The sequence below is a fragment of the Schistocerca piceifrons genome, chromosome 3 (genome assembly GCF_021461385.2).
Source record: "Schistocerca piceifrons isolate TAMUIC-IGC-003096 chromosome 3, iqSchPice1.1, whole genome shotgun sequence".
Classification (NCBI taxonomy): Eukaryota; Metazoa; Arthropoda; class Insecta; order Orthoptera; family Acrididae; genus Schistocerca; species Schistocerca piceifrons.
Genome location: NC_060140.1, coordinates 263,023,484 through 263,045,588, shown reverse-complemented (window position 1 = coordinate 263,045,588; position 22,105 = coordinate 263,023,484). Strand labels below are relative to the sequence as shown.

Here is a 22,105-nt window from a genome sequence, read left to right as displayed (position 1 = left end):
GTACATCGATGTTGTCGCCAGTGGTCGGCGGAAGGTGCACGTGCCCGTCGACCTGGGACCGGACCGCAGCGACACACGGATGCACGCCAAGACCGTAGGATCCTACGCAGTGCCGTAGGGGACCGCACCGCCACTTCCCAGCAAATTAGGGACACTGTTGCTCCTGGGGTATCGGCGAGGACCATTCGCAACCGTCTCCATGAAGCTGGGCTACGGTCCCGCACACCGTTAGGCCGTCTTCCGCTCACGCCCCAACATCATGCAGCCCGCCTCCAGTGATGTCGCAACAGGCGTGAATGGAGGGACGAATGGAGACGTGTCGTCTTCAGCGATGAGAGTCGCTTCTGCCTTGGTGCCAGTGATGGTCGTATGCGTGTTTGGCGCCGTGCAGGTGAGCGCCACAATCAGGACTGCATACGACCGAGGCACACAGGGCCAACACCCGGCATCATGGTGTGGGGAGCGATCTCCTACACTGGCCGTACACCACTGGTGATCGTCGAGGGGACACTGAATAGTGCACGGTACATCCAAACCGTCATCGAACCCATCGTTCTACCATTCCTAGACCGGCAAGGGAACTTGCTGTTCCAACAGGACAATGCACGTCCGCATGTATCCCGTGCCACCCAATGTGCTCTAGAAGGTGTAAGTCAACTACCCTGGCCAGCAAGATCTCCGGATCTGTCCCCCATTGAGCATGTTTGGGACTGGATGAAGCGTCGTCTCACGCGGTCTGCACGTCCAGCACGAACGCTGGTCCAACTGAGGCGCCAGGTGGAAATGGCATGGCAAGCCGTTCCACAGGACTACATCCAGCATCTCTACGATCGTCTCCATGGGAGAATAGCAGCCTGCATTGCTGCGAAAGGTGGATATACACTGTACTAGTGCCGACATTGTGCATGCTCTGTTGCCTGTGTCTATGTGCCTGTGGTTCTGTCAGTGTGATCATGTGATGTATCTGACCCCAGGAATGTGTCAATAAAGTTTCCCCTTCCTGGGACAATGAATTCACGGTGTTCTTATTTCAATTTCCAGGAGTGTATTATTGAGGCTGAAATGAACCATTAAAGGACATCGTTCTACTACCATTGACAAGATGAAAATACAATTGCTGAAGGAGCAGAACACCATAACAAAAAGTGAGTGTTACAAGTGCTTCCACTATTGTTGATGAATAAACAAAGATACTTTAAGAAAAAAAAAATTATTGTTACTTTTTGATTCCAACTCATTAATAAATTTTATATAGTCCTTTGGTGTTTCAAATTTAAGTCTGTTATAGGTATATTTCTCTGGAAGCTGTTGTGCAAAAGTAAATAGCGGGTTGCATTGTCGGAGTTGTTTGACTGGTGAGGGGCAAGGGGAATGTGACAAGGAGGATTCTGGGGAGGTCACTGTGGCCCTCTCCTGGAACTGGAAAATACACGGCAGGAATACATAGACAGAGGAACAGGAGGGGACGTGTACTCTTCAGGAAAAGCTGGACTGAAGTACAAGTTCACAGGAGGACTAGCAGGAAGATGATATGGTCTGACAGTTTTGCTGGGTCTACAAGCAACAGGTTCCAGCTGCTAGAGTTGAGAGGAGAGGAGCCTCAAAATGTAGAAGTAGGACATGTGCAGTAGACTCTAGCCATGAGTAGGAAGTAGTGTTACAAACTCTTATACTTATGTTAGTGAAATATTTAAATACTCCGGTTGGAATTATTTAACTTGGTCTTGACAAGATCCCCAATTCCATTTCAATTTGTGTTGCAACAAAATGAAGTTCATTTTCCAATGACTCACTGGACACTGCACTATGCTACCAGATCTAATGTACTTCACAAATGTATTTTGATCCAAAAAAGATTTCATTTTAAAAGTGAAGACCATGAATTTTATGTACCAATCTTATTCCATAATTAAAAAATTTTGGCATCTGATTCTGTTCTGGAGAGCATGAATAGATCATTTTGAAACCCGCAAACTTTTTCTTGAAAATAACTTCTAACTACTCCAAGACTAAAATTATTAAGGCAACTACAAAACTCTTGAGAGACTTCATCAATAATGGAAGGAGGCCTTGAAAATTTTACTTCCATGTATTCTTGTTTCAATTTACAGCATCTCAGGAAATAACACAAATTTTCCTTGTTTATAATATAATGAAAAGGAAATTTACTACTCACGATATAGTGGAGACGCTAAGTGATAGAAAGGCACAACAGAATGACAATCACACAATCCCAACAAGGCCTTTGTCAAAATTAAACAACATACATGCATTCACACACGCGCACGCACACACGCACGCAAACACGCAAACACACACACACACGCAAACACACACACACACACACACACACACACACACACACACACACGACCATGGTCTCTGGCAGCTGGAGCCAGACTGGGAGCAGCAGGGCATTCTGGGAGAGGCAGCCGGGTGGGGGTATGGAGGAAACTGGAGCAGAGAGGAGGAGGGATAGCAGGGTAGGAGTGGGGGATGGTAAAGTGCTGCTGGGAGCGTGTAGGGACGAGATGGAAAATGGGGCAGCTAGGTGTAGTCAGGAGGTTAGACGGAGAACAGGGGAGAGCGGGTTAGCAGGAAAGGAGAGAAGTAAAAAGGCTGTGTGCGTTGTTGGAACAAGGGGCTGTGTCATGATGGAATGGGAACAAGGATGCTACTAGATGGGTAAGGACAATGTCTAACAAAGACTGAGACCAGAAGGGTTACAGAAACATAGGACATATTGCAGGGGAGTTTCCACCTGCACAATTCAGAAAAGGTGATGTTGGTGGGAAAGAGTCCAGATGGCACAGGCTGTGAAGCAGTCATTGAAATAAAAGATGCCATTTTGGCTGGTGTGCCCAGCAACAGGGTGGTCCATTTGTTTCTAGGCCACAGTTTGTTGGTGGCCATTCATGTGGACAGACAGCTTGCTGGTTGTCATGCCCACATAGAAAGCAGCACAGTGATTGCAGCTTAGCTTGTACTTCACGACTGATTTCACAGGTGGCACTGTGTTTCATGGGAAAGGTAGTGTTTGTGACAGGACTGGAGTAGGTGATGGTGGGACAATGTATGAGATAGGTCTTGCATAAAGGAACTATTACAGGGATATAAGCCATGAGGCAAAGGGTTGGGGGCAGGGGTTATGTAGAGACGGATACTCCCACCACCACCTACTCAGTCCTGCCACAAACATCACCTGTCCCATCACAGGCAGGCCTACCTGTGAAACCAGTCATGTAATCTACAAGCTAAGTTGCAACCATTGTGCTGCATTCTACGTGGGCATGACAACCAACAAGCTGTCTGTCCAAATGAATGGCCACCTACAAACTGTGGCCAAGAAGCAACTGGACCACTCTGTTGCTGAGCATGCCACCCAACACGATGTCCTTTATTTCAATGACAGCCTGTGTCATCTGGATTCTTCCCAACACCAGCTTTTCTGAACTGTGCAGGTGGGAACAATCCTGCAATATATCCTACGTTCCTGTAACCCTCCTGATCTCAACCTTTGTTAGTCATTGTCCTTACCCATCTAGCCCCATCCTTGTTCCCATTTCAGCACTACACAGCTCTCTATTTCATCAACACACCCAGTCCATTTACTTCTTTCCTTTTACCCGCTAACCCCCGCCCTCCATCTAACCTCCTGACAGCACCTAGCTGCTCCATTTTCCAGTCTGCCCTGCTACTCACAGTCTGCCTCCAGCTGCCAGAGATCGTGGTCATGTGTGTGTAAGTTGTGTTCGTGTGAGTGTGTGCATGTATGTTATCTGATTTTGAGAAAGCCCTTGTTGGCCAAAAGATAAATGTATGATAGCCTTTTTGTTGTGCCTTTCTGCAACTCAGCTATATGGTGAGTAGCAACTGTCCTTTTCATTATATTGTTACTTTCTATCCTGTATTTTTCATTGTTTGATTTTTCCTTGTTTATTTGCAATTTAAACAACATAAGTTTACACCAGAATCTAATAATATCCATATACTTTCCTTACAGACATAAAATCAAATTACTTACATTATTTTTAAATTCTACTAGAAATTCTAATTCTTATAAAAAATAGTGAATCCTTCATATTATTTTTCCAAGTCCATAATCTGCTCAAAAACTTGTAAAAGTTAAGTGCATTTTCCTACACTCAACCAATGAACTTCAGAATAAAGAAGGATGTCTCCATAATCTGCGTCAATGTCTTCCAAAAAGTGTCTAAATTTACAATAAAATATTGTTCGATTTCCTTAGCAGTGTTATATTTGTAATTTTCATTACATTTTTCACTGTGGACAGCAGTCTGACACTTTTCCCACATAGTGCTTCCTGATGAATAATGCAATGAAAATTTAAACAAATTGTCCCACTTTTTTTAACTGACCAACGAAACCATTTTCACTATTGAACATAGGTGGTGCACAATCAGTACAAATTGCAAATTTTAAAACCAACAATTCTGTCAACACACTTTTTAGCTGCATTCAAAATTTCCAAATCTATTGTTCTGATCATCAGAACTAAAGCAAGTATCTCTTCATGTACAGAAAAACCATCTATTATTATATGAAAAAAATAGTAGTTGACCAAGATCTGTTTTGTAAATAATAGATTTCAGCTATCAGTCGTACTTTTTAAATTTTATTGGCTGATCTAGATTTCAGCTAGAAACTAGCCATTCTCAATGCCTCTCATTTTTTGGTCAATGCATGTAATGCCTGTTGATCGCGCTTTGCTAACAGGCATTACATGCACTGATCAAAAATGATAGTGCACTGAGAATGGCTAGTTTCTAGGTTAAATCTAGATCTGCCCACAAAATTTAAAAAGGACAACCAATAGCTGAAATCCATTATTTACAAGTCAATATAACAGTCGCTGTGTGCAACAGCCTTCTGAATGGAAGGTAACCTGATGAAGATCTGTTTTATCACTACTCCCGTCCACACACAAAAAGTAATACCAACAGTTTGCAATTAAATTGTTTAGTTTCTTTTTTTATACTATGTTCCCTATCAAGAATTCACAGCGTTACTTGACAAAACAGTTTTTTTAAAGTTAACAATGGCATCATCATAACTGCATGTTTTTGCTATTTCTATTGCAGAGTCTTTCAGTCACAGGCCGCCACTGAAGCATTTCTGAGTTGCTGCTAATTTTACGCATACGACAAACATGCAATTAAAATTTTTTTTCTTTAAGATTTGATGGTTCAGGCAACTCTTGCACCTATTTCTTTAAGTTAATAACAAAAGGGTATAGTTCTTGATAAGAGTAAAGACACTTTGTTGTTTTATGAATGAGGAGGAATGTCAAACAAGATTAATACCTTTGTTTTGAAATGAGCAATTTTTACCTATTAAACATTGAGGTTTTTCATCAGAATTGTGTACATAAAAGTACTTAATCTCAACCAAACATCACAAGAAACACAGTTCTCAGTATTCTTTCTTTCCAACATAGAAAAATAGCCTTAGTAATAACCACAATCAAAAACAGGATAGTATCCACCGTAATAAATAAAATGACAACCCAAGCAATAGAGCAATATTAAGGAAAGTAAACCTGAACACAATGCCGAAAGCCAGCGGATTAACGAAACGGTGATGCGTCTTCAAAACTGAAGAGACACTGCCCCACTCGACTCCTGGCACATTGGCATGTATTCTAGCCTTCTATTGATCATGAGGTGGAGTGCCTGCTCATGGCTGCCACAAACTTTTCTCCCATCCCCCCCCCCCCCCCCCACCTTGACCAGCACCCACACTACCTAAGGGAAAGAACCCATTTTGACTTTGCTGGACCTTTCTACACACTTTTTGATTGTTGGTTGTAGCTGCCTTTTCCAATGCTACTCTATCCTGTGCAAGCTTCTTCATCTCCCAGTACCTACTGCAGCCTACATTCTTCTGAATCTGCTTAGTGTATCCATCTCTTGGTCTCCCTCTATGATTTTTGCCCTCCACGCTGCCCTCCAGTGCTATCCCCTCCAAATTCACATTACCTTCAGCATTGGCTGCTCCCCTCCGGCTCCGACAACTGTGCATCATGTGCTGAGCCCATGCACTTGCCACGCCCTCCCTCCCTCATTATTAACCAGCAAACCAGCTGCCTCCTTCCAAGCCACTTGCCACCCACCCCTAACTACTCTCCTTGCTCCACCCACCCCATCAGATACTACCCTCACCCTACCCTAGTCCAACTGCCTAAATGCAGCACTAGCACGAAGTGTAGAGCCAGTACCATGTGCGTGTGTGCGCATGCACACGCTCATTGTGAAGAGCAATTTTTAAAAAAATAGGGCATCCTTAATGCACCAAGGAAGTACATGTACCAATCTTTGGTGGATATCAGGGAAAACATTACTAAATACTTCACTAACAGTAAAAGATTACTAAAATGCATCTGTTTACAAAGGTAGCTGAAAAATTCTTCATAAGTACTGCATACTACACAGTTGAAGATTACTTACAGTAGTGGGTAATAGTGAAAGGGGGAAACAACATCACCTTGTCACATTTCAATACATGATCATGGTTTACTGCTTTCACAAGGGAATAATGTGTCAAGATTTGAAATGCATGACAGTAATATCTGATGACTCCGTTATTTGCATGGACTGTGGAGCATAATTAAACAGGGCTGGAAAGAAGTCTGGATTTGGTGCAAGGGGCTCAGCAGCATTTTCACTGTCCAAGAGTCATGAGTGGTTGTCACTGTGTGTGGCAATGAAGAGCAGAACTATGCTTTATATTAAAAATTACCAGATACAGCCCAGGAGTCATCAGCGGGCGTCCTTAGTAGATGCGGCAATGAAGAACAAAACTACAATTTTTATTACAAATTACATGAAACAAGTTATGGGAAAATCGAGGAACATTATATGATAGGGTCATACCAAATGAGGCAGTGCAGCTATGAAGACACTGACCCCATATTCAAGAGGATGGAATTACTCTATCCAGCCGTCCTGAGTTGGGTTTTCCATGGTTTCCCTAGATCACTAACACAAATACCAAGACAGTTCCTTAATCAAGACCATGGCCAACTGACTGTCTTAGCTTCACAGACTACCTGTCCTATACTCATAAAGCATGTCATGTATGCTGTGTGTTGTATATTTTGACCTACTGATTTGCACTGTATTATCTTGACAAAGCCTATATCAATGTGAGATAATCCTTGACCAAATAAAGAAAAATAAATAAAAGACCATGACTGATTTTCTCTATTGTTTTTGTCTGACTGAGCTTGTGCTCTGTATCAGATCTTCTTGATGGAACGTTAAACTCTAGAAACTGTCTTACTTTTAAAAAAAAATTTAAAAAAAATGGTGGCATGTGTTACTTTGTTTCATACTCACCCTCCCCTCTCTCCATTTTCTCTTACCTAGAACATCTTCTCCTCCAGCCTACTATCATTCAGTTTAACACCCTTTCTCTAGACACCTCTTATAAGTGAGCTGTCACAGATTATTGCAACAATTACTTTCAAAAATTTGATAAGCAGTACTTAAAAAATGTTAATGAAATTTTTGCTTATCTTAGCTGTTATTCCACCCTATTCACCTTTAAAGTATTTCTAATGTTCTCATGACACCATTCAGTCAGGTATTGCCAGCTAGTAAATTATGAGAGGAAGCAAAATTGTTAGTACTGAGGACAGATACATACAAAAGAACAAGAGTGTCCTAACTTTTGGAACAATTAGTTCCTCCCTCAGGAAAGTGGTTCCTCTCTCAGGAAAGTGGTTCCTCCTTCGGGAAAGTAAGCTGGCCCCAGGATGAGAAGGGCCCATCTGTAGTGAGTGTCAAGATCTTTGTCCCCCCACAAGTGAACTGTTTTTTCTTTCTAACCTTCCCCAACTTTTACATCTTTCATCCTCAAGGAAGGCACTAATAGTTCCAGAAGCTGGATACTTTCTTGTTATTTTACATGTGCCAATTGGCAGTACCAACAATGTTGCTCCGTGGCCAGCAATCCTGTCTCACAACTTTGTTGTTTTCTCAAGTACATTTTCCTTCTGATGTAATCACCAACTAGTAACACAAATTAAAAGTTTCTACCGATCAGAATGTGCTGCTCATCATTCTCCACTGACATAAAAAGTGGTAGATGGCCAACGCAGTTTTCTACTCATGGAATTACACAGCAAAATATTGGTCTCCACAGTATCAGTATCAATAATGACTTCATTAAATCACAACATTACTTGACACTTAATGTTATATTCCTTGTTCATCATCTTTCAACATGTAACGAAATGTTTTACAGCAACTGTTTATGACATAATCTCTCTTCCAGTTAAGCAACTAAATGAACAAAGGAACATCTGTACCACATAAAAACATAATATATGTGCCATTACATTTTAATGGATGCACCATTTACAAAGTACATGTACGAGTCTTTTTTAACTGCACAATTTAGATGAATGATGTGTGTGCGCTTTTGAGTGTAATAGAATGTTCCTATCATTACCAACAAGGATTAAAATAAGACAATGGAACAAAAAGTCTCCTGCTGGAATATAGCTCCTCCAGTGGTGAGGAACAAGATGCTTACTAACAAATATGATTCTCCTGCTCTAACACATACATATTATGCGCACCTTTCATGTAATACAGTACATATTTCATAGAAGACACTGGCGCATAATGAAGTGGTCTGAAAAAGAACAGTGTTCCCTTTTCTAATAATACAGGGCTATTACAAATGATTGAAGCGATTTCATAAATTCACTGTAGCTCCATTCATTGACATATGGTCACGACACACTACAGATACGTAGAAAAACTCATAAAGTTTTGTACGGATGAAGCCGCACTTCAGGTTTCTGCCGCCAGAGCGCTCGAGAGCGCAGTGAGACAAAATGGCGACAGGAGCCGAGAAGCGTATGTCGTGCTTGAAATGCACTCACAACAGTCAGTCATAACAGTGCAACGACACTTCAGGATGAAGTTCAACAAAGATCCACAAACTGCTAACTCCATTCGGCGATGGTATGCGCAGTTTAAAGTTTCTGGATGCCTCACGGTTTAAAGTTTACGGCCCCTTTTTCTTCTGCGAAAAAAACATTACAGGACACGTGTATCTGGACATGCTGGAAAATTGGCGCATGCCACAACTGGAGACCAACAGCGCCGACTTCATCTTTCAACAGGATGGTGCTCCACCGCACTTCCATCATGATGTTCGGCATTTCTTAAACAGGAGATTGGAAAACCAATGGATCGGTTGTGGTGGAGATCATGATCAGCAATTCATGTCATGGCCTCCACGCTCTTCCGACTTAACCCCATGTGATTTCTTTTTGTGAGGTTATGTGAAAGATTCAGTGTTTAAACCTCCTCTACCAAGAAACGTGCCAGAACTGCGAGCTCGCATCAACGATGCTTTCGAACTCGTTGATGGGGACATGCTGCACCAAGTGTGGGAGGAACTTGATTATCGGCTTGATGTCTGCCGAATCACTAAAGGGGCACATATCGAACATTTGTGAATGCCTAAAATAACTTTTTGAGTTTTTGTATGTGTGTACAAAGCTTTGTGAAAATATCTCAAATAATAAAATTATTGTAGAGCTGTGAAATCGCTTCAATCATTTGTAATAACCCTGTACGTACGAATTAATATGATAAAATCAGTTCCATCATGAAGCATGACAAACCACCAGCTGCACACAGTAACAGAATAAACAGTATCACACTCAAAAAACAGATACAATACTGAGGGAATGTAGCTTACTCTCTGTTCTTGCCTCTGCCCCTCCCTCCATCGCCCTTCTCTGAAAAATAATTAATCAACAACCAGACAACAACTGCTCCAGCATTGTGACACAGGGATCATATCTCTACTGTTTGTTCTTTCTCTTATAATGCTGCATCATTACTTTGAGATATAAGGTTCAAGGATAAATCCATTTACATTGAAATGTACATGAACCCAGTGTCAGGATATATTAAATACTTTTGTAAGATTCCTGTCTTTGATACTTCAAAAAAGATTTTTCAGAGGTCAACATTTCTTGCCTTCACTAACGCATGCAAATATTCTTCATGTTTTAATGTTGACTGCCAAAAACGTGGTTTAAATCTGACAGGCACAAAAAGAGTACACCAGCTGCATATGTCATGCTGAAAAGCCAACCAATTTTTTAAAAAATTTTATTTATTTATTTATTTATTTATTTTGCACTATCTCATTATTCTGTAACTAAAGTAACATATAAAAATATCTTCCTTACCTTATAACTCCTGCAGTCATCAACTGCCTTCGTTATCAACAGATAGTTTTGCAATCTTAAAACTATTCAAATTTTTTTTCATCTAAAATGTTAGTGGTTTGTATAATAATTAAGCAGATTGTTTTCTTAAGGTGTGGTGTCACCGCCAGACACCACACTTGCTAGGTGGTAGCCTTTAAATCGGCCGCGGTCCGTTAGTATACGGCGGACCCGTGTGTCACCACTGTCAGTGATAGCAGACCGAGCGCCACCACACGGCAGGTCTAGAGAGACGCCCTGGCACTCGCCCCAGTTGTACAGCCGACTTAGCCAGAGATGGATCACTGACAACTACGCTCTCATTTGCCGAGACGATAGTTAGCATAGCCTTCAGCTATGTCATTTGCTACGACCTAGCAAGGCGCCATAATCCTTTGCTATATATATTGTGATGCCTGTACCGTCAGATCAATGTTCTACAATTGTGGATTAAAGTTAAGTATTACATCATCTACGTACTTTATTTGCAATTCTCAAGATATTGTCCTGTTCCAGACCTCACGCCAATCTGCGTGAGCTTAACGCGTGCCTTTCGGCTTCCTCTCATTGTGACTCGGCTGTCTTGCCAAGTCACAACATAAGGTATGTGAAATTTTATGAAGTGAGTTTGTTAAATACATCACTCATTCTGTTTTGGCCCTAATTTACATGCAAATGTTAGATATTGTCACTAAAATTGATACAGTCAATCTAAGTATACAAGAATTGCCTGGATTATTACAGTATTGTCAAGTACTTACAAATTTCATTTCCATTAGTTCCTAGACACACCTAATTTTAGGAGTATACACTTGTGTTCTGGTAAACTAATAGAAAAATTTTACCTTGAGTAAAAAAGTAAACCCTTGTTCCATCACCACGAGCATAAAAGTTGGATCCTAAGCACTGCCCCTTCTTAAATCTAAGCTGAGCCATGTCGTAGCGGCCATAATCTCTGAAAACCACGAGGCCACCAGGTCGGAGATAGTAAAATATTTTCTCTACAACATGGCGGAACCTGTAAAAGAAAATGATGATTAAGGTTATGTTTAATACATGTGCAAACATCAATCATTATTTAATGTAAAACCGCAGTTGCTCACTGTCATATACATCAGGGAACAAATCATTCACAGACTTAATCTGTAAGCCACTGAGAACACTTGTGAACAATTACTAGACTGGGCAAACTACAGTAGAAAGCTGTAATCAGAGAGAGGCGGCTGCCTCCACAAAAATATTATATCTTTGCAAACTGAACTCACATTGCAACTTCCTGGCAGATTAAAACTGTGTGGCGGACCGAGACTCGAACTCGGAACCCTTGCCTTTCGTGGGCAAGGGCTCTACCATCTGAGCTACCCAAGTGGAATGCAAACATCCCCCAGGCTGTGGTTAAGCTATGTCTCCACATTAGCCTTTCTTCCAGGAGTGCTAGTTCTGCAAGGTTCGCAGGAGAGCTTCTGTGAGGTTTGGAAAGTAGGAGATGAGGTACTGGTGGAAGTAAAGCTGTGAGGACAGGGTGTGAGTCGTGCTTGGGTAGCTCAGATGGTAGAGCACTTGCCCAAAAATGGCAAAGGTCCACTTGCCCACAAATGGCAAAGGTCCCGAGTTCAGGTCTCGGTCTGGCACACAGTTTTAATCTGCCAGGAAGTTTCATATCAGCGCACACTCTGCTGCAGAGTGAAAATCTCATTCTGAACTCACATTCTTTCCTGCCAAACAGATGGATGTATTAATTCAATATCAGCTTGAAAAAGGCCAAAACACACACTGGATACTGACTATAGGCCGAACCACAAATGCTGGCAGTTCGCACAGATCGAGACACGGGCAAGTACTGAATTGTTTCCAGTTCCAAGCGACAGATGTGTTAAGTGCATACTCATGCTCTGCACCTAAAGAAAGTGTGTATATTGTAAATTATGTGTCTCGCTAGCTTAAACAGAATTTGTTGCTTACCACCATCAGCTGTGGCACTCACAACAAATGGAATAAAAATTCACTGAATAATTTGCTATGATCACATTTAATGTATGCATTGGCTACACCTTTCGTAGCAGAGTGCTCAGTGGTTTTAGAGAATGCATGATGTAGCTGAGCAGTACATGCAAAAACTACACTGTCATTGTTTGTGACTCCAACTGCAGTGGTAATTATACCTAAAGTCATTTGTAGTGAAATCTGTAAACTATTTCATCATTCAACACAAAATTAACAATCGCTGCTGCCCACCTCTAGCCTCTAGACCCCAGCTCTGGTCAGCCCACACCACTAAATATAACTTCCATGTTTTCCAACTTTTTACTCATACACAGAACATCTCTTTTCCACAAGAGATGCCAAATAACTCATGAATGGTTGAAAGAAAAAAACAAAAGCAAAATACTCTATAACAGTCTCTCAATAAATTCACTGCCATCAAAATTAAGTAGTAACAAAGATACTCAATTTGTTGATGGAATGCATGGGTTACTGTTTCTGGAGACCAAAAATTTGCTTTTTCATGCACCCTTTTAAAATAATTAATTTAAAATGAAAAATTATGGATATGAGCACACCCAGTTGAGTCAAATGACAACAGCAGGTCCTTAAAAAGAAATCCTTCACCACGTATAAAAAGTGCTCTATTTTCATCCCCTGAATCTTACTACTTGCAATTATTAAAATTTATTATGCGACTGGCTACAATATTGTGACTTTCCTGACTGAAAAGTTCACAGATACCTGTATTTTCCACAAGCTGCCTGCCCTTTACATGCACATGCGATATAGTTGAAATTGTCACTTGAGATGATATGTAGAGCAAATGAAATCATTTTATAAAAAGTGCAATTACTTCTACCCATTCAGTTGAAGAGAAAAAAAAGGAAAAATAACACAAATGTGCAAAAACACCTACCTGTCTGGGTGAATTGCTGAAATTACAAATATTGCAGCAACAATATCAAGACTATTAGCTTCAAAAGGGGGCTCCCAATCATCTGCTGTCACATCACATACAAAGGCATGGCATCTGGAACACGAAAAAATGTTTATACATCATGTGTGCCTTCTTTAAAAGACCTCAGTAAACCAAAAGCTCCCATGAAACTGCCTTTCTGATGTTTCTTCAGTGTATTCAGCAGATAGTATGTTTTTAGATAGTCAGCTGAGTCAACAATTCCATTCTTGTGCACAATATTTCAACAATTGTTCTAATCATCTTCACCAAGAGTGGCAAAACAGTGTCATTGCCTCAACTTCAACCAGCTTGGCTGGAGAAAACACACTTAAGACCACCATTCACAGCATATGGTAAGGACAATTAGCTGAAAAATCAGAACGTTATACAAAAAAATCAAATCATCAGCTTGAGTAAACAGATAGATGAGACTGAAAATAATAAGATGCATATTTTAAATTTAGCTTGTTCCAACAAACTATGTTGTGAACTAAAATCAATATCTCAGTCCATACTGCAATAAGAGTTGAAATACATTGCTCCTTTAGCTGTGCAATACATCACATAATATGGATTAAATGCAAAACTTCTTGCAATAATCTGTCTCATGACACAAGACCTAAGACTTAACACACACATCATGAAAACTGTTAGAACAAATTGTAAGAGGAAAATGTATTTACATGCAGTTTTGAAGAATCTTTTTCAAAAGATGTAAAATCAAAGTTAACACTGCAGATGTGCTAAATGACATCATAAAGGTGATAAAGGATCAAATAATGATGTGACACACTGAATACCAGGAATGTAATTCCTTTACTAATACACTGAAAGGAAAAAATTGCAACACCAAGAAGGAGTTGTCCAACATAAACAAAAGTTGGTAGGCATGTTTGTACATGTCAAAGATGATGTCTCTTCAAATTTTGTGACAGTTGCACATAGCATCACTATGAGCATGCAAATCGGGTTTGATTTAAATAGATGCAGTAACAGTCATGAACATTAGTTACCTTTGAGATTGGATGTGGTGAGTTGATGTTAGTCAGGAATGCCTTTATGCCATTATTGAACGAGGTCTTGTAACGAGGTCTTGTAATAGGGCTATGATGAAATGGGTGTTCCTTCTGTGATACTGCAGGAAAAATTGGCAGGAATGTAGCCACTTTACATGAATGCTGTCAACGGTTGTCACAAGAATGTAAAATTGCAAGAAGACTGGGATCTGGATGGCCACGACACTGCTGATAGAGAAGATATCATGTTCAGCATTTGGCTGTGGCATCACACTGCATCTGCAGCAGCAATTTGAGCAGCATTGGCACCACTGTAGCACAATGAACTGTTTCACATCGGTTACTTCAAAGACAGCTCTGAGCCAGACGCCCTGTAGCATGCAGTCTACCGACCTCGAGCCCCTGCTGTTTGCGAGTTCATTGGTGTTTATCGAGAGCTCAATGGAAAGTGGCGTGGAGGTCTGCTCTGTTTTCTGTTGGAAGACAGTTCTACCTCAGTGCCAGTGACAGATGTGTGTTGCTTGGTGGGAGGCCAGCTGAGGGCCTGCAACCAACCTGTTTGGGTGCAAGACATGCTGGACCTACAACTGCAGTTATGGTTTGGGATGTGATTTTGTACAGCAGCAGGAGCATTCTCGTGGCTATACCACATGCCATGACTGCAAACCTGTACATCAATCTGCTGATTCAATCTGTTGTGCTGCCATTCATGAACAGCATTCCAGGAGTGTTTTCCAAAAGGATAATGCTCATCCACTTTCTGCTGTTGTAGCCCAACATGTTCTAAAGAGTGTTAACACATTGCCTTGACATGCTTGATCACCAGATCTGTCTCCAATTGAGAACATACAGGACATCATCGGACGACAACACCAGTGCCATCCACAACCAGCAATAACCGTCCCACTAATGACCGACTAGGTGCAACAGGTGTGGAATTCCAGCCCTCAAAATGACATCTGGCATCTGCATAACACAATTAATGCGCATTTGCGTGCTTGCATTCAACATTATGGCAGTTACACCTGTTATTAATGTACCAGGATTTCACATTCGCATTGGCTTATCTTGTGCATACATTAACCTGTGGTATTGCAATGTTAATCACTTAAATATGTTACCTAGACAAACATATTCTCAAAACTTCATTATTCTACATTAATTATTTTTTGGTGTTGTGACTTTTTTCCTGTCAGTGTATGCAGTAAAGTGCCAACTGCAAGTGATAAACAGCTAAACAAGTGTTCAGAATTCTGTTAGTTTTTGATAGGGAACTAAAGTTAATGTGGGGCTGCTGTTGATAGATGACATAAAAATTAAAGCTTTCTGAGCTACAACTACTTAAAAAACTTTCCTAGCTAAGTGCATTTTTATGAACAATGAATTTGCAAACAAACAGTAATGACATCCTGTTTGAGGTCAGATTATTTCTTGATAGTTTGCTGCAAAACTACTGTCAATAACAACAAGAAATTGAACAGTCTGTTGATGAGATGGTGCCTTCTGGGTACAATGGCTGCAGTTTTCTAATAATGATTGTAGCACCAAAACAAATTCGTCAAAATATTTGTATGTGATGGAGTGTCAGGGATTTTATAAGACTTTATTCCCTATACAGGTGACAGAATACTGCCAGATGTTGCAAACAAAAATAAATCATTTGAAATTGATGAGCAAATTGTCATACGTTGGTGTAAAACAATATCTAAACATTTGAAATGTAAAGTATATTTTAGTAACTTTTTGTACAACAGACCCCCCCCCCCCCCCCCCCCGCAAGGAAAGGTTAGTTGCTAATGGTGGCAGCACATTTATTCAATTATATCTGGTGTGGTTATTATGGATTCAAAATGTGAAATAATCTGGATGAAGTTAAACATCAAAACATGGTAACTGCATGCTTTTATATACAACTTATGGAGCTGTATGATAAAGCACTTCAGGGAGAATGTGCAGAATATCATGAGTCTCAGAATTACTTCAAGCAGACAATTAGAGAATAGAACACACATTCATGAGTGCAACACCATAAACTTTCAAGTAGCAAACACACCTAAACTTTCTGAATCACATAGGTCTAATGTGGAGGACCTAAGTGATCATATGGCTGATAGCATCAGTAGTGCCAAGGACAAATATGTGGAGCAGAAATGGATAAAATTCAAAAGCTCTGATAAATATTCCTTGGACCATTACCTTCCGAGAAAGTTTTGAGTGACGGGATAGGCTCACCATGGTTTAACAGGCACGTTATAAAGTTGCAAAAGCAAAGAGAGTCATAGCATAGTTCACGTTTGCAAGAAACATTCAATGAATTTCAAAATAAAATTTTGCAACCAATTCCAACTAAAAATCCTGATAAGTTTTCGTCTTACATTAATTCAATAAGCAGATTGAAAACATCTATTCAAGCACTCAGTAAACATATTGAGTACTGAAACTGAAAATGACAGAGAGACGGTCAAAATACTTAATTCAGTGTTTTGAAACTGTTTCACTGAAAAACATCACAACAAAGTTCCTCCTTTCACTCATTTTACAAGTGTCAAAAAGTCTTGTATTGAGATAAGTGGACATGGCGTAGAAAACAGACCAACAACTGTTAAGTAACAGAAAGGCATCTGGACAGATGAGATGCTTGCGAGATTCTGCAGAGATTATATGAAACTCTTGCCCCCTTTCTGGTAGTAGTTTATCATAGGTTGCTGATGGCGTGAGGGGTATCTAATGACTGGAAGAAAGGCGAGCCATTCTCTTTTTCAAGAACAGTCACAGGACAGATGTACATTATTACAGGCCTGAGTGAATGACACCATCAGTTGTAGAATTGTGTAGTGAGTTTTATGCTCGTGTGTTATGACTTTTTGGAGTTCTTTAACATCAGGAAGGCATTTGATTTAGCTCTGTACAATGGAGTGATATCAAGCTGGGAGCTGTTGTTTATGGCTCTCTGGATCTCATGTATGGACAGAATGATCTGTGCTTTGCAAGACCTCTTGTTTACAGAGTCCACATTGTTTTTTATATAGGAAGTTATCCTCAGATAGTAGGTTGGGAGAATGAATGCATTCCAGAATTACTACCAGAAGTAGTAAAGAAAGCAGTTTGATACATTGAATGATAGGAAAAGTGTAGAAATGAGTAAAACAGTGAGAAAGGCAGTGAAAGCAAAACTTGTAGTTGTTCACAAAATGTTGTGTTACAGGGCAATGCCAAATATTTGGAACTGATCAATGCACTGACTAACATGATATGATGTATGCCCAGCATAAATGCCCATTTCATTTTCTTCATACTTCAATTGTTCTCAACTGTTCTTTGCACAGTGCTTTCCAACATCTTCTCATAAATATTTCTGAACAGTTTTTTGACTATTTAGTCCAGTTACTTCTCTCTGACCTCTGTTATCATTTACTTTTCTTTCTTTTCTCCTCTTTATCAATTGTCTTGTGTCCTCAAAACTTTTGTTTAGCTTGTTTTTCTTCACTCCCACAAAATCCCTAACTGTTTCCAGTATAAAATTTGTAAATTATCATTTCTCATATTTAAACACACAGTGGTTCAAATGGCTCTGAGCACTATGGGACTCAACTTCTGAGGTCATTAGTCCCCTAGAACTTAGAACTAGTTAAACCTAACTAACCTAAGGACATCACACACATCCATGCCCGAGGCAGGATTCAAACCTGCGACCGTAGCGGTCTGGCGGTTCCAGACTGCAGCGCCTAGAACCACACAACCACTTCGGCCGGCTAAACACACAGTGTTTTCGATCCAAAGCTTTAAAACTGTTTACATGTTAACTGCTATTCTTCCTGCTTTATACCTAAATCTTTTGAATCAATATAACTGGATTTGTCCTTAAAGAGTTTAGTTCTTTCTAAGCTAGTGTCCAGTTTTATTTTGCTTCTGACTAGCCAGTCATCACCAGATATCCTTAACTGGTTTAAGACTGAGGAATCTTGCATAGTTTTCTGTTGTCTGACAGCACATATTCAACCTCACTTTTTATTATCTTTGATCCTTTCCATGTTAATTTTCTGCCTGTTTCTCCCCCGTCCCCCTACTTTAGGATGCACATTCAGTTCGTCCTAGCGATTTCCACAAACGTGCCTACACTATCATTTCTCATATCAAATCCAAACTTCACAACTGAAGAGCCCTGTTTTAATTTTTTTCCCCAATTCTGCATTAAAATTTCTATTTCTGCACTATAGAATCCGTCAGAGAGCCACCCGTCTACTTCTGTTAGCCAAACTTAAATCAGCTTGGGTCACTGTCACATAGGGCTATAATGTGAATGGTTAAGATGTATGTGATGGGACATTGTGGTACACACAGTTTCATTCATCTACTGCAACTTGTTTGGCTTTGAGAGGCCCTACCAGTGACAATGTTGCTTCTGATGTAAGTGAACATGCAAATCTCCTCACCCACGTGGTCACTGCTATGATATGATGGTGTCCCCTGGAGGGACTATTTTCCATAGATCACACAACGGAAAGAAAATCCAGGATGGAATGTAAAACCATTATGAAAAGGAAAGTTGCTACTCACCATATAGCAGAGATGCTGAGTCACAGATAGATGCAACAAAAGACTGTCAAAAATAAAGCTTTCGGACATTAAGGCCTTAGTCAACAATAGACAACAATAGACGACACACACACACGCACACACACACACACACACACACACACACACACACAAATGCATCTCACACATATGACTGCAGTCTCAGGCAATTGAAACCATATTGTGAGCACAGCACCAGTGGCCTGCATTTATTGTGAATCTCTCAAACAGCACAAAGTCCCAAGTGACTGGAAAAAAGCACAGGTGACTCCAGTATACAAGAAGACTAAAAGAATAGACCCGTAAAATTACAGACCAATATCCCCAATCTCGGTTTGCTGCAGAATCCTTGAACATATTCTCATTTCACGTACAATTAACTTTCTTGAGACTGAGAAGCTTATGTCCATGAATCAGCATGGTTTTAGAAAGCATTGCTAGTGTGAAACTCAGCTTGCCCTTTTCTCATGTGATGTACTGTGAACAATGGATGAAGGGCAACCAGCAGAGACCATATTTCTAGATTTTCCAAAAGCATGTGACATGGTGCCCCAATGCAGGCTGTTAACAAAGGTACGAGCATATGGAATAAGTTCACAGATATGCAAGTGGCTTAAGACTTCTTAAGTAATAAATCACAGTATACTGTCCTCAACAGCAAGTGCTCATCAGAGACAAGGATATGGCCAGGAGTGCACCAGGGAAGTGTGATAGGACCGTTGTTGTTCTCTTTACACACAAATGATTTGATGTACAGGGTAGGCAGCAATCTGCAGTTGCTGCTGATGATGCAGTGGTGTACAGTAATATGTTGAAGATGATGTAGACAGAATTTCTAGTTAATGTGATGAATGGCAGCTTGCTTAAGTGTCGAAAAATATAAGTTAATGCGGATGAGTTGGAAGAACTAACCTGTAATGTTTGGATACAGTATTATTAGTGTCCTGTTTGACACAGTCAAGTTGTTTAAATATCTGGGCATAATGCTGCAAAGCAATATGAAATGGAATGGGCATGTGAGAACTGTGGTAGGGAATGTGATTGGTCGACTTCAGTTCATTGAGACAATTTTAGTAAAAGTGGTTCATCTGTAAAGGAGGCTGCATAGAGGATGCTGGTGTGACCTATTCTTGAGTACTGCTTGAGTGTTTAGGGTCCATACCAGCTCATATTGATGAAAGACATCGAAGCGTTACCAGCCGGGCTGCTAGGTTTGTTACCAGTGGGTTTGAACACCATGTAAATGTTATGGGGATGCTTCAGAAACTCAAATGGGAATCCCTGTAGGGAAGGCAACATTCTTTTCAAGAAACACCCCTGAGAAAATTTAGCCGGAATTTGAAGCTGACTACAAAACGATTCTACTTCCGCCAACATACATTGCATGTATGGACCACGAAGACAATATATAAGAAATTAGGGCTCATACGGAGACCTATAGACAGTCATTTTTCTCTCACTCTATCTGTGAGTGGTACAAAAAAGGAAATGACTAGCAGTGGCACAGGGTACCCTCCGCCACGCACTGTACAGTGGCTTGCGGAGTATCTATTTAGCTGTAGATGTAAGTGTAGAAAATCATTTGTGTCCTAGCCTAAGCAAAAATGATGTTAGTGTTATATTTCAGATCTCTGATTAGTTCAAACTTCAGTTGCATTTTATATCATAATTGTAATATGCACTGTTGTAACTAGTACAATGTATTCGCACTGTGAGTTTGTCTACCCACGGCCTGAAGGCATCTCTCCTCCAAACTATTTACACAGGCACTGCACGTTATGGACATTATACTATACACAAACAATTTGTTGATACACCATCTGCTACAGGCACCACCAGAGAGCACAAGCCATGCTTCCAAGCAGTGTGCGCTTCTGTGCTGCTATTAATGAAAGAAGTACCATCCACATGTTACACTGTCAAGAATGCACTTCCCCCTGCTGGATACTTAAGGCAAGGCACAGCATCCAGCAGCAGCATTCAACTGCCTACTCAGTTCTGGGCCAGGAGCCAGCTACACTCTCGTAGTTCATCAGTCGGTAGTTACTACGACCAGATTGGACATTCAGCTGTAAAATGCACTTCAAGGGACTCCACACGGTGGGGCCCTGACGGACACTGCATCTACAGTCACTCGGGGTGAACCTTCCCTCAGAGTTGGCATCACGCCAATGAACTTGTTTCTGTCGTTCTCAGGTGATCAAGAATGATCTTTCAGTTGTTATTACAAATTTACTTTATTGTGAACTTGTGCATGAACAAAGTGTTCTTGCATTTGGGAATCATTGTTAATACAGTGTGCAACCCCCGAATGGGACATTACAGGGCTATTACAAATGATTGAAGCGATTTCATAAATTCACTGTAGCTCCATTCATTGACATATGGTCACGACACACTACAGATACGTAGAAAAACTCATAAAGTTTTGTTCGGATGAAGCCGCACTTCAGGTTTCTGCTGCCAGAGCGCTCGAGAGCACAGTGAGACAAAATAGCGACAGGAGCCGAGAAAGCGTATGTCGTGCTTGAAATGCACTCACATCAGTCAGTCATAACAGTGCAACGACACTTCAGGACGAAGTTCAACAAAGATCCACCAACTGCTAACTCCATTCGGCGATGGTATGCACAGTTTAAAGCTTCTGGATGCCTCTGTAAGGGGAAATCAACGGGTCGGCCTGCAGTGAGCGAAGAAACGGTTGAACGCGTGCGGGCAAGTTTAACGCGTAGCCCGCGGAAGTAGACGATTAAAGCAAGCAGGGAGCTAAATGTACCACAGCCGACGGTTTGGAAAATCTTACGGAAAAGGCTAAAGCAGAAGCCTTACCGTTTACAATTGCTACAAGCCCTGACACCCGATGACAAAGTCAAACGCTTTGAATTTTCGGTGCGGTTGCAACAGCTCATGGAAGAGGATGCGTTCAGTGCGAAACTTGTTTTCAGTGATGAAGCAACATTTTTTCTCAATGGTGAAGTGAACAGACACAATGTGCGAATCTGGGCGGTAGAGAATCCTCACTCATTCGTGCAGCAAATTCGCAATTCACCAAAAGTTAAAGTGTTTTGTGCAATCTCATGGTTTAATGTTTACGGGCCCTTTTTCTTCTGCGAAAAAAACGTCACAGGACACGTGTATCTGGACATGCTGGAAAATTTGGCTCATGCGACAACTGGAGACCGACAGCGCCGACTTAATCTTTCAACAGGATGGTGCTCCACCGCACTTCCATCATGATGTTCGGCATTTCTTAAACAGGAGATTGGAAAACCGATGGATCGGTCATGGTGGAGATCATGATCAGCAATTCAT

The 22,105-nt window shown here is 40.8% G+C and overlaps 1 protein-coding gene across 1 annotated transcript in view; it reads right to left on the bottom strand.

The window, feature by feature from the left end:
- Positions 1–22,105, bottom strand: part of LOC124789282 (tRNA N(3)-methylcytidine methyltransferase METTL2) — a 46,047-nt gene that overhangs the window by 5,730 nt on the left and 18,212 nt on the right. The window contains exons 4-5 of the mRNA XM_047256588.1: positions 13,161–13,274; positions 11,104–11,276 (exon numbers count right to left, since the gene is read on the bottom strand). Of these exons, the coding sequence (XP_047112544.1) occupies positions 11,104–11,276; positions 13,161–13,274 (287 nt within the window). The remainder of the gene's footprint in view (positions 1–11,103; positions 11,277–13,160; positions 13,275–22,105) is intronic.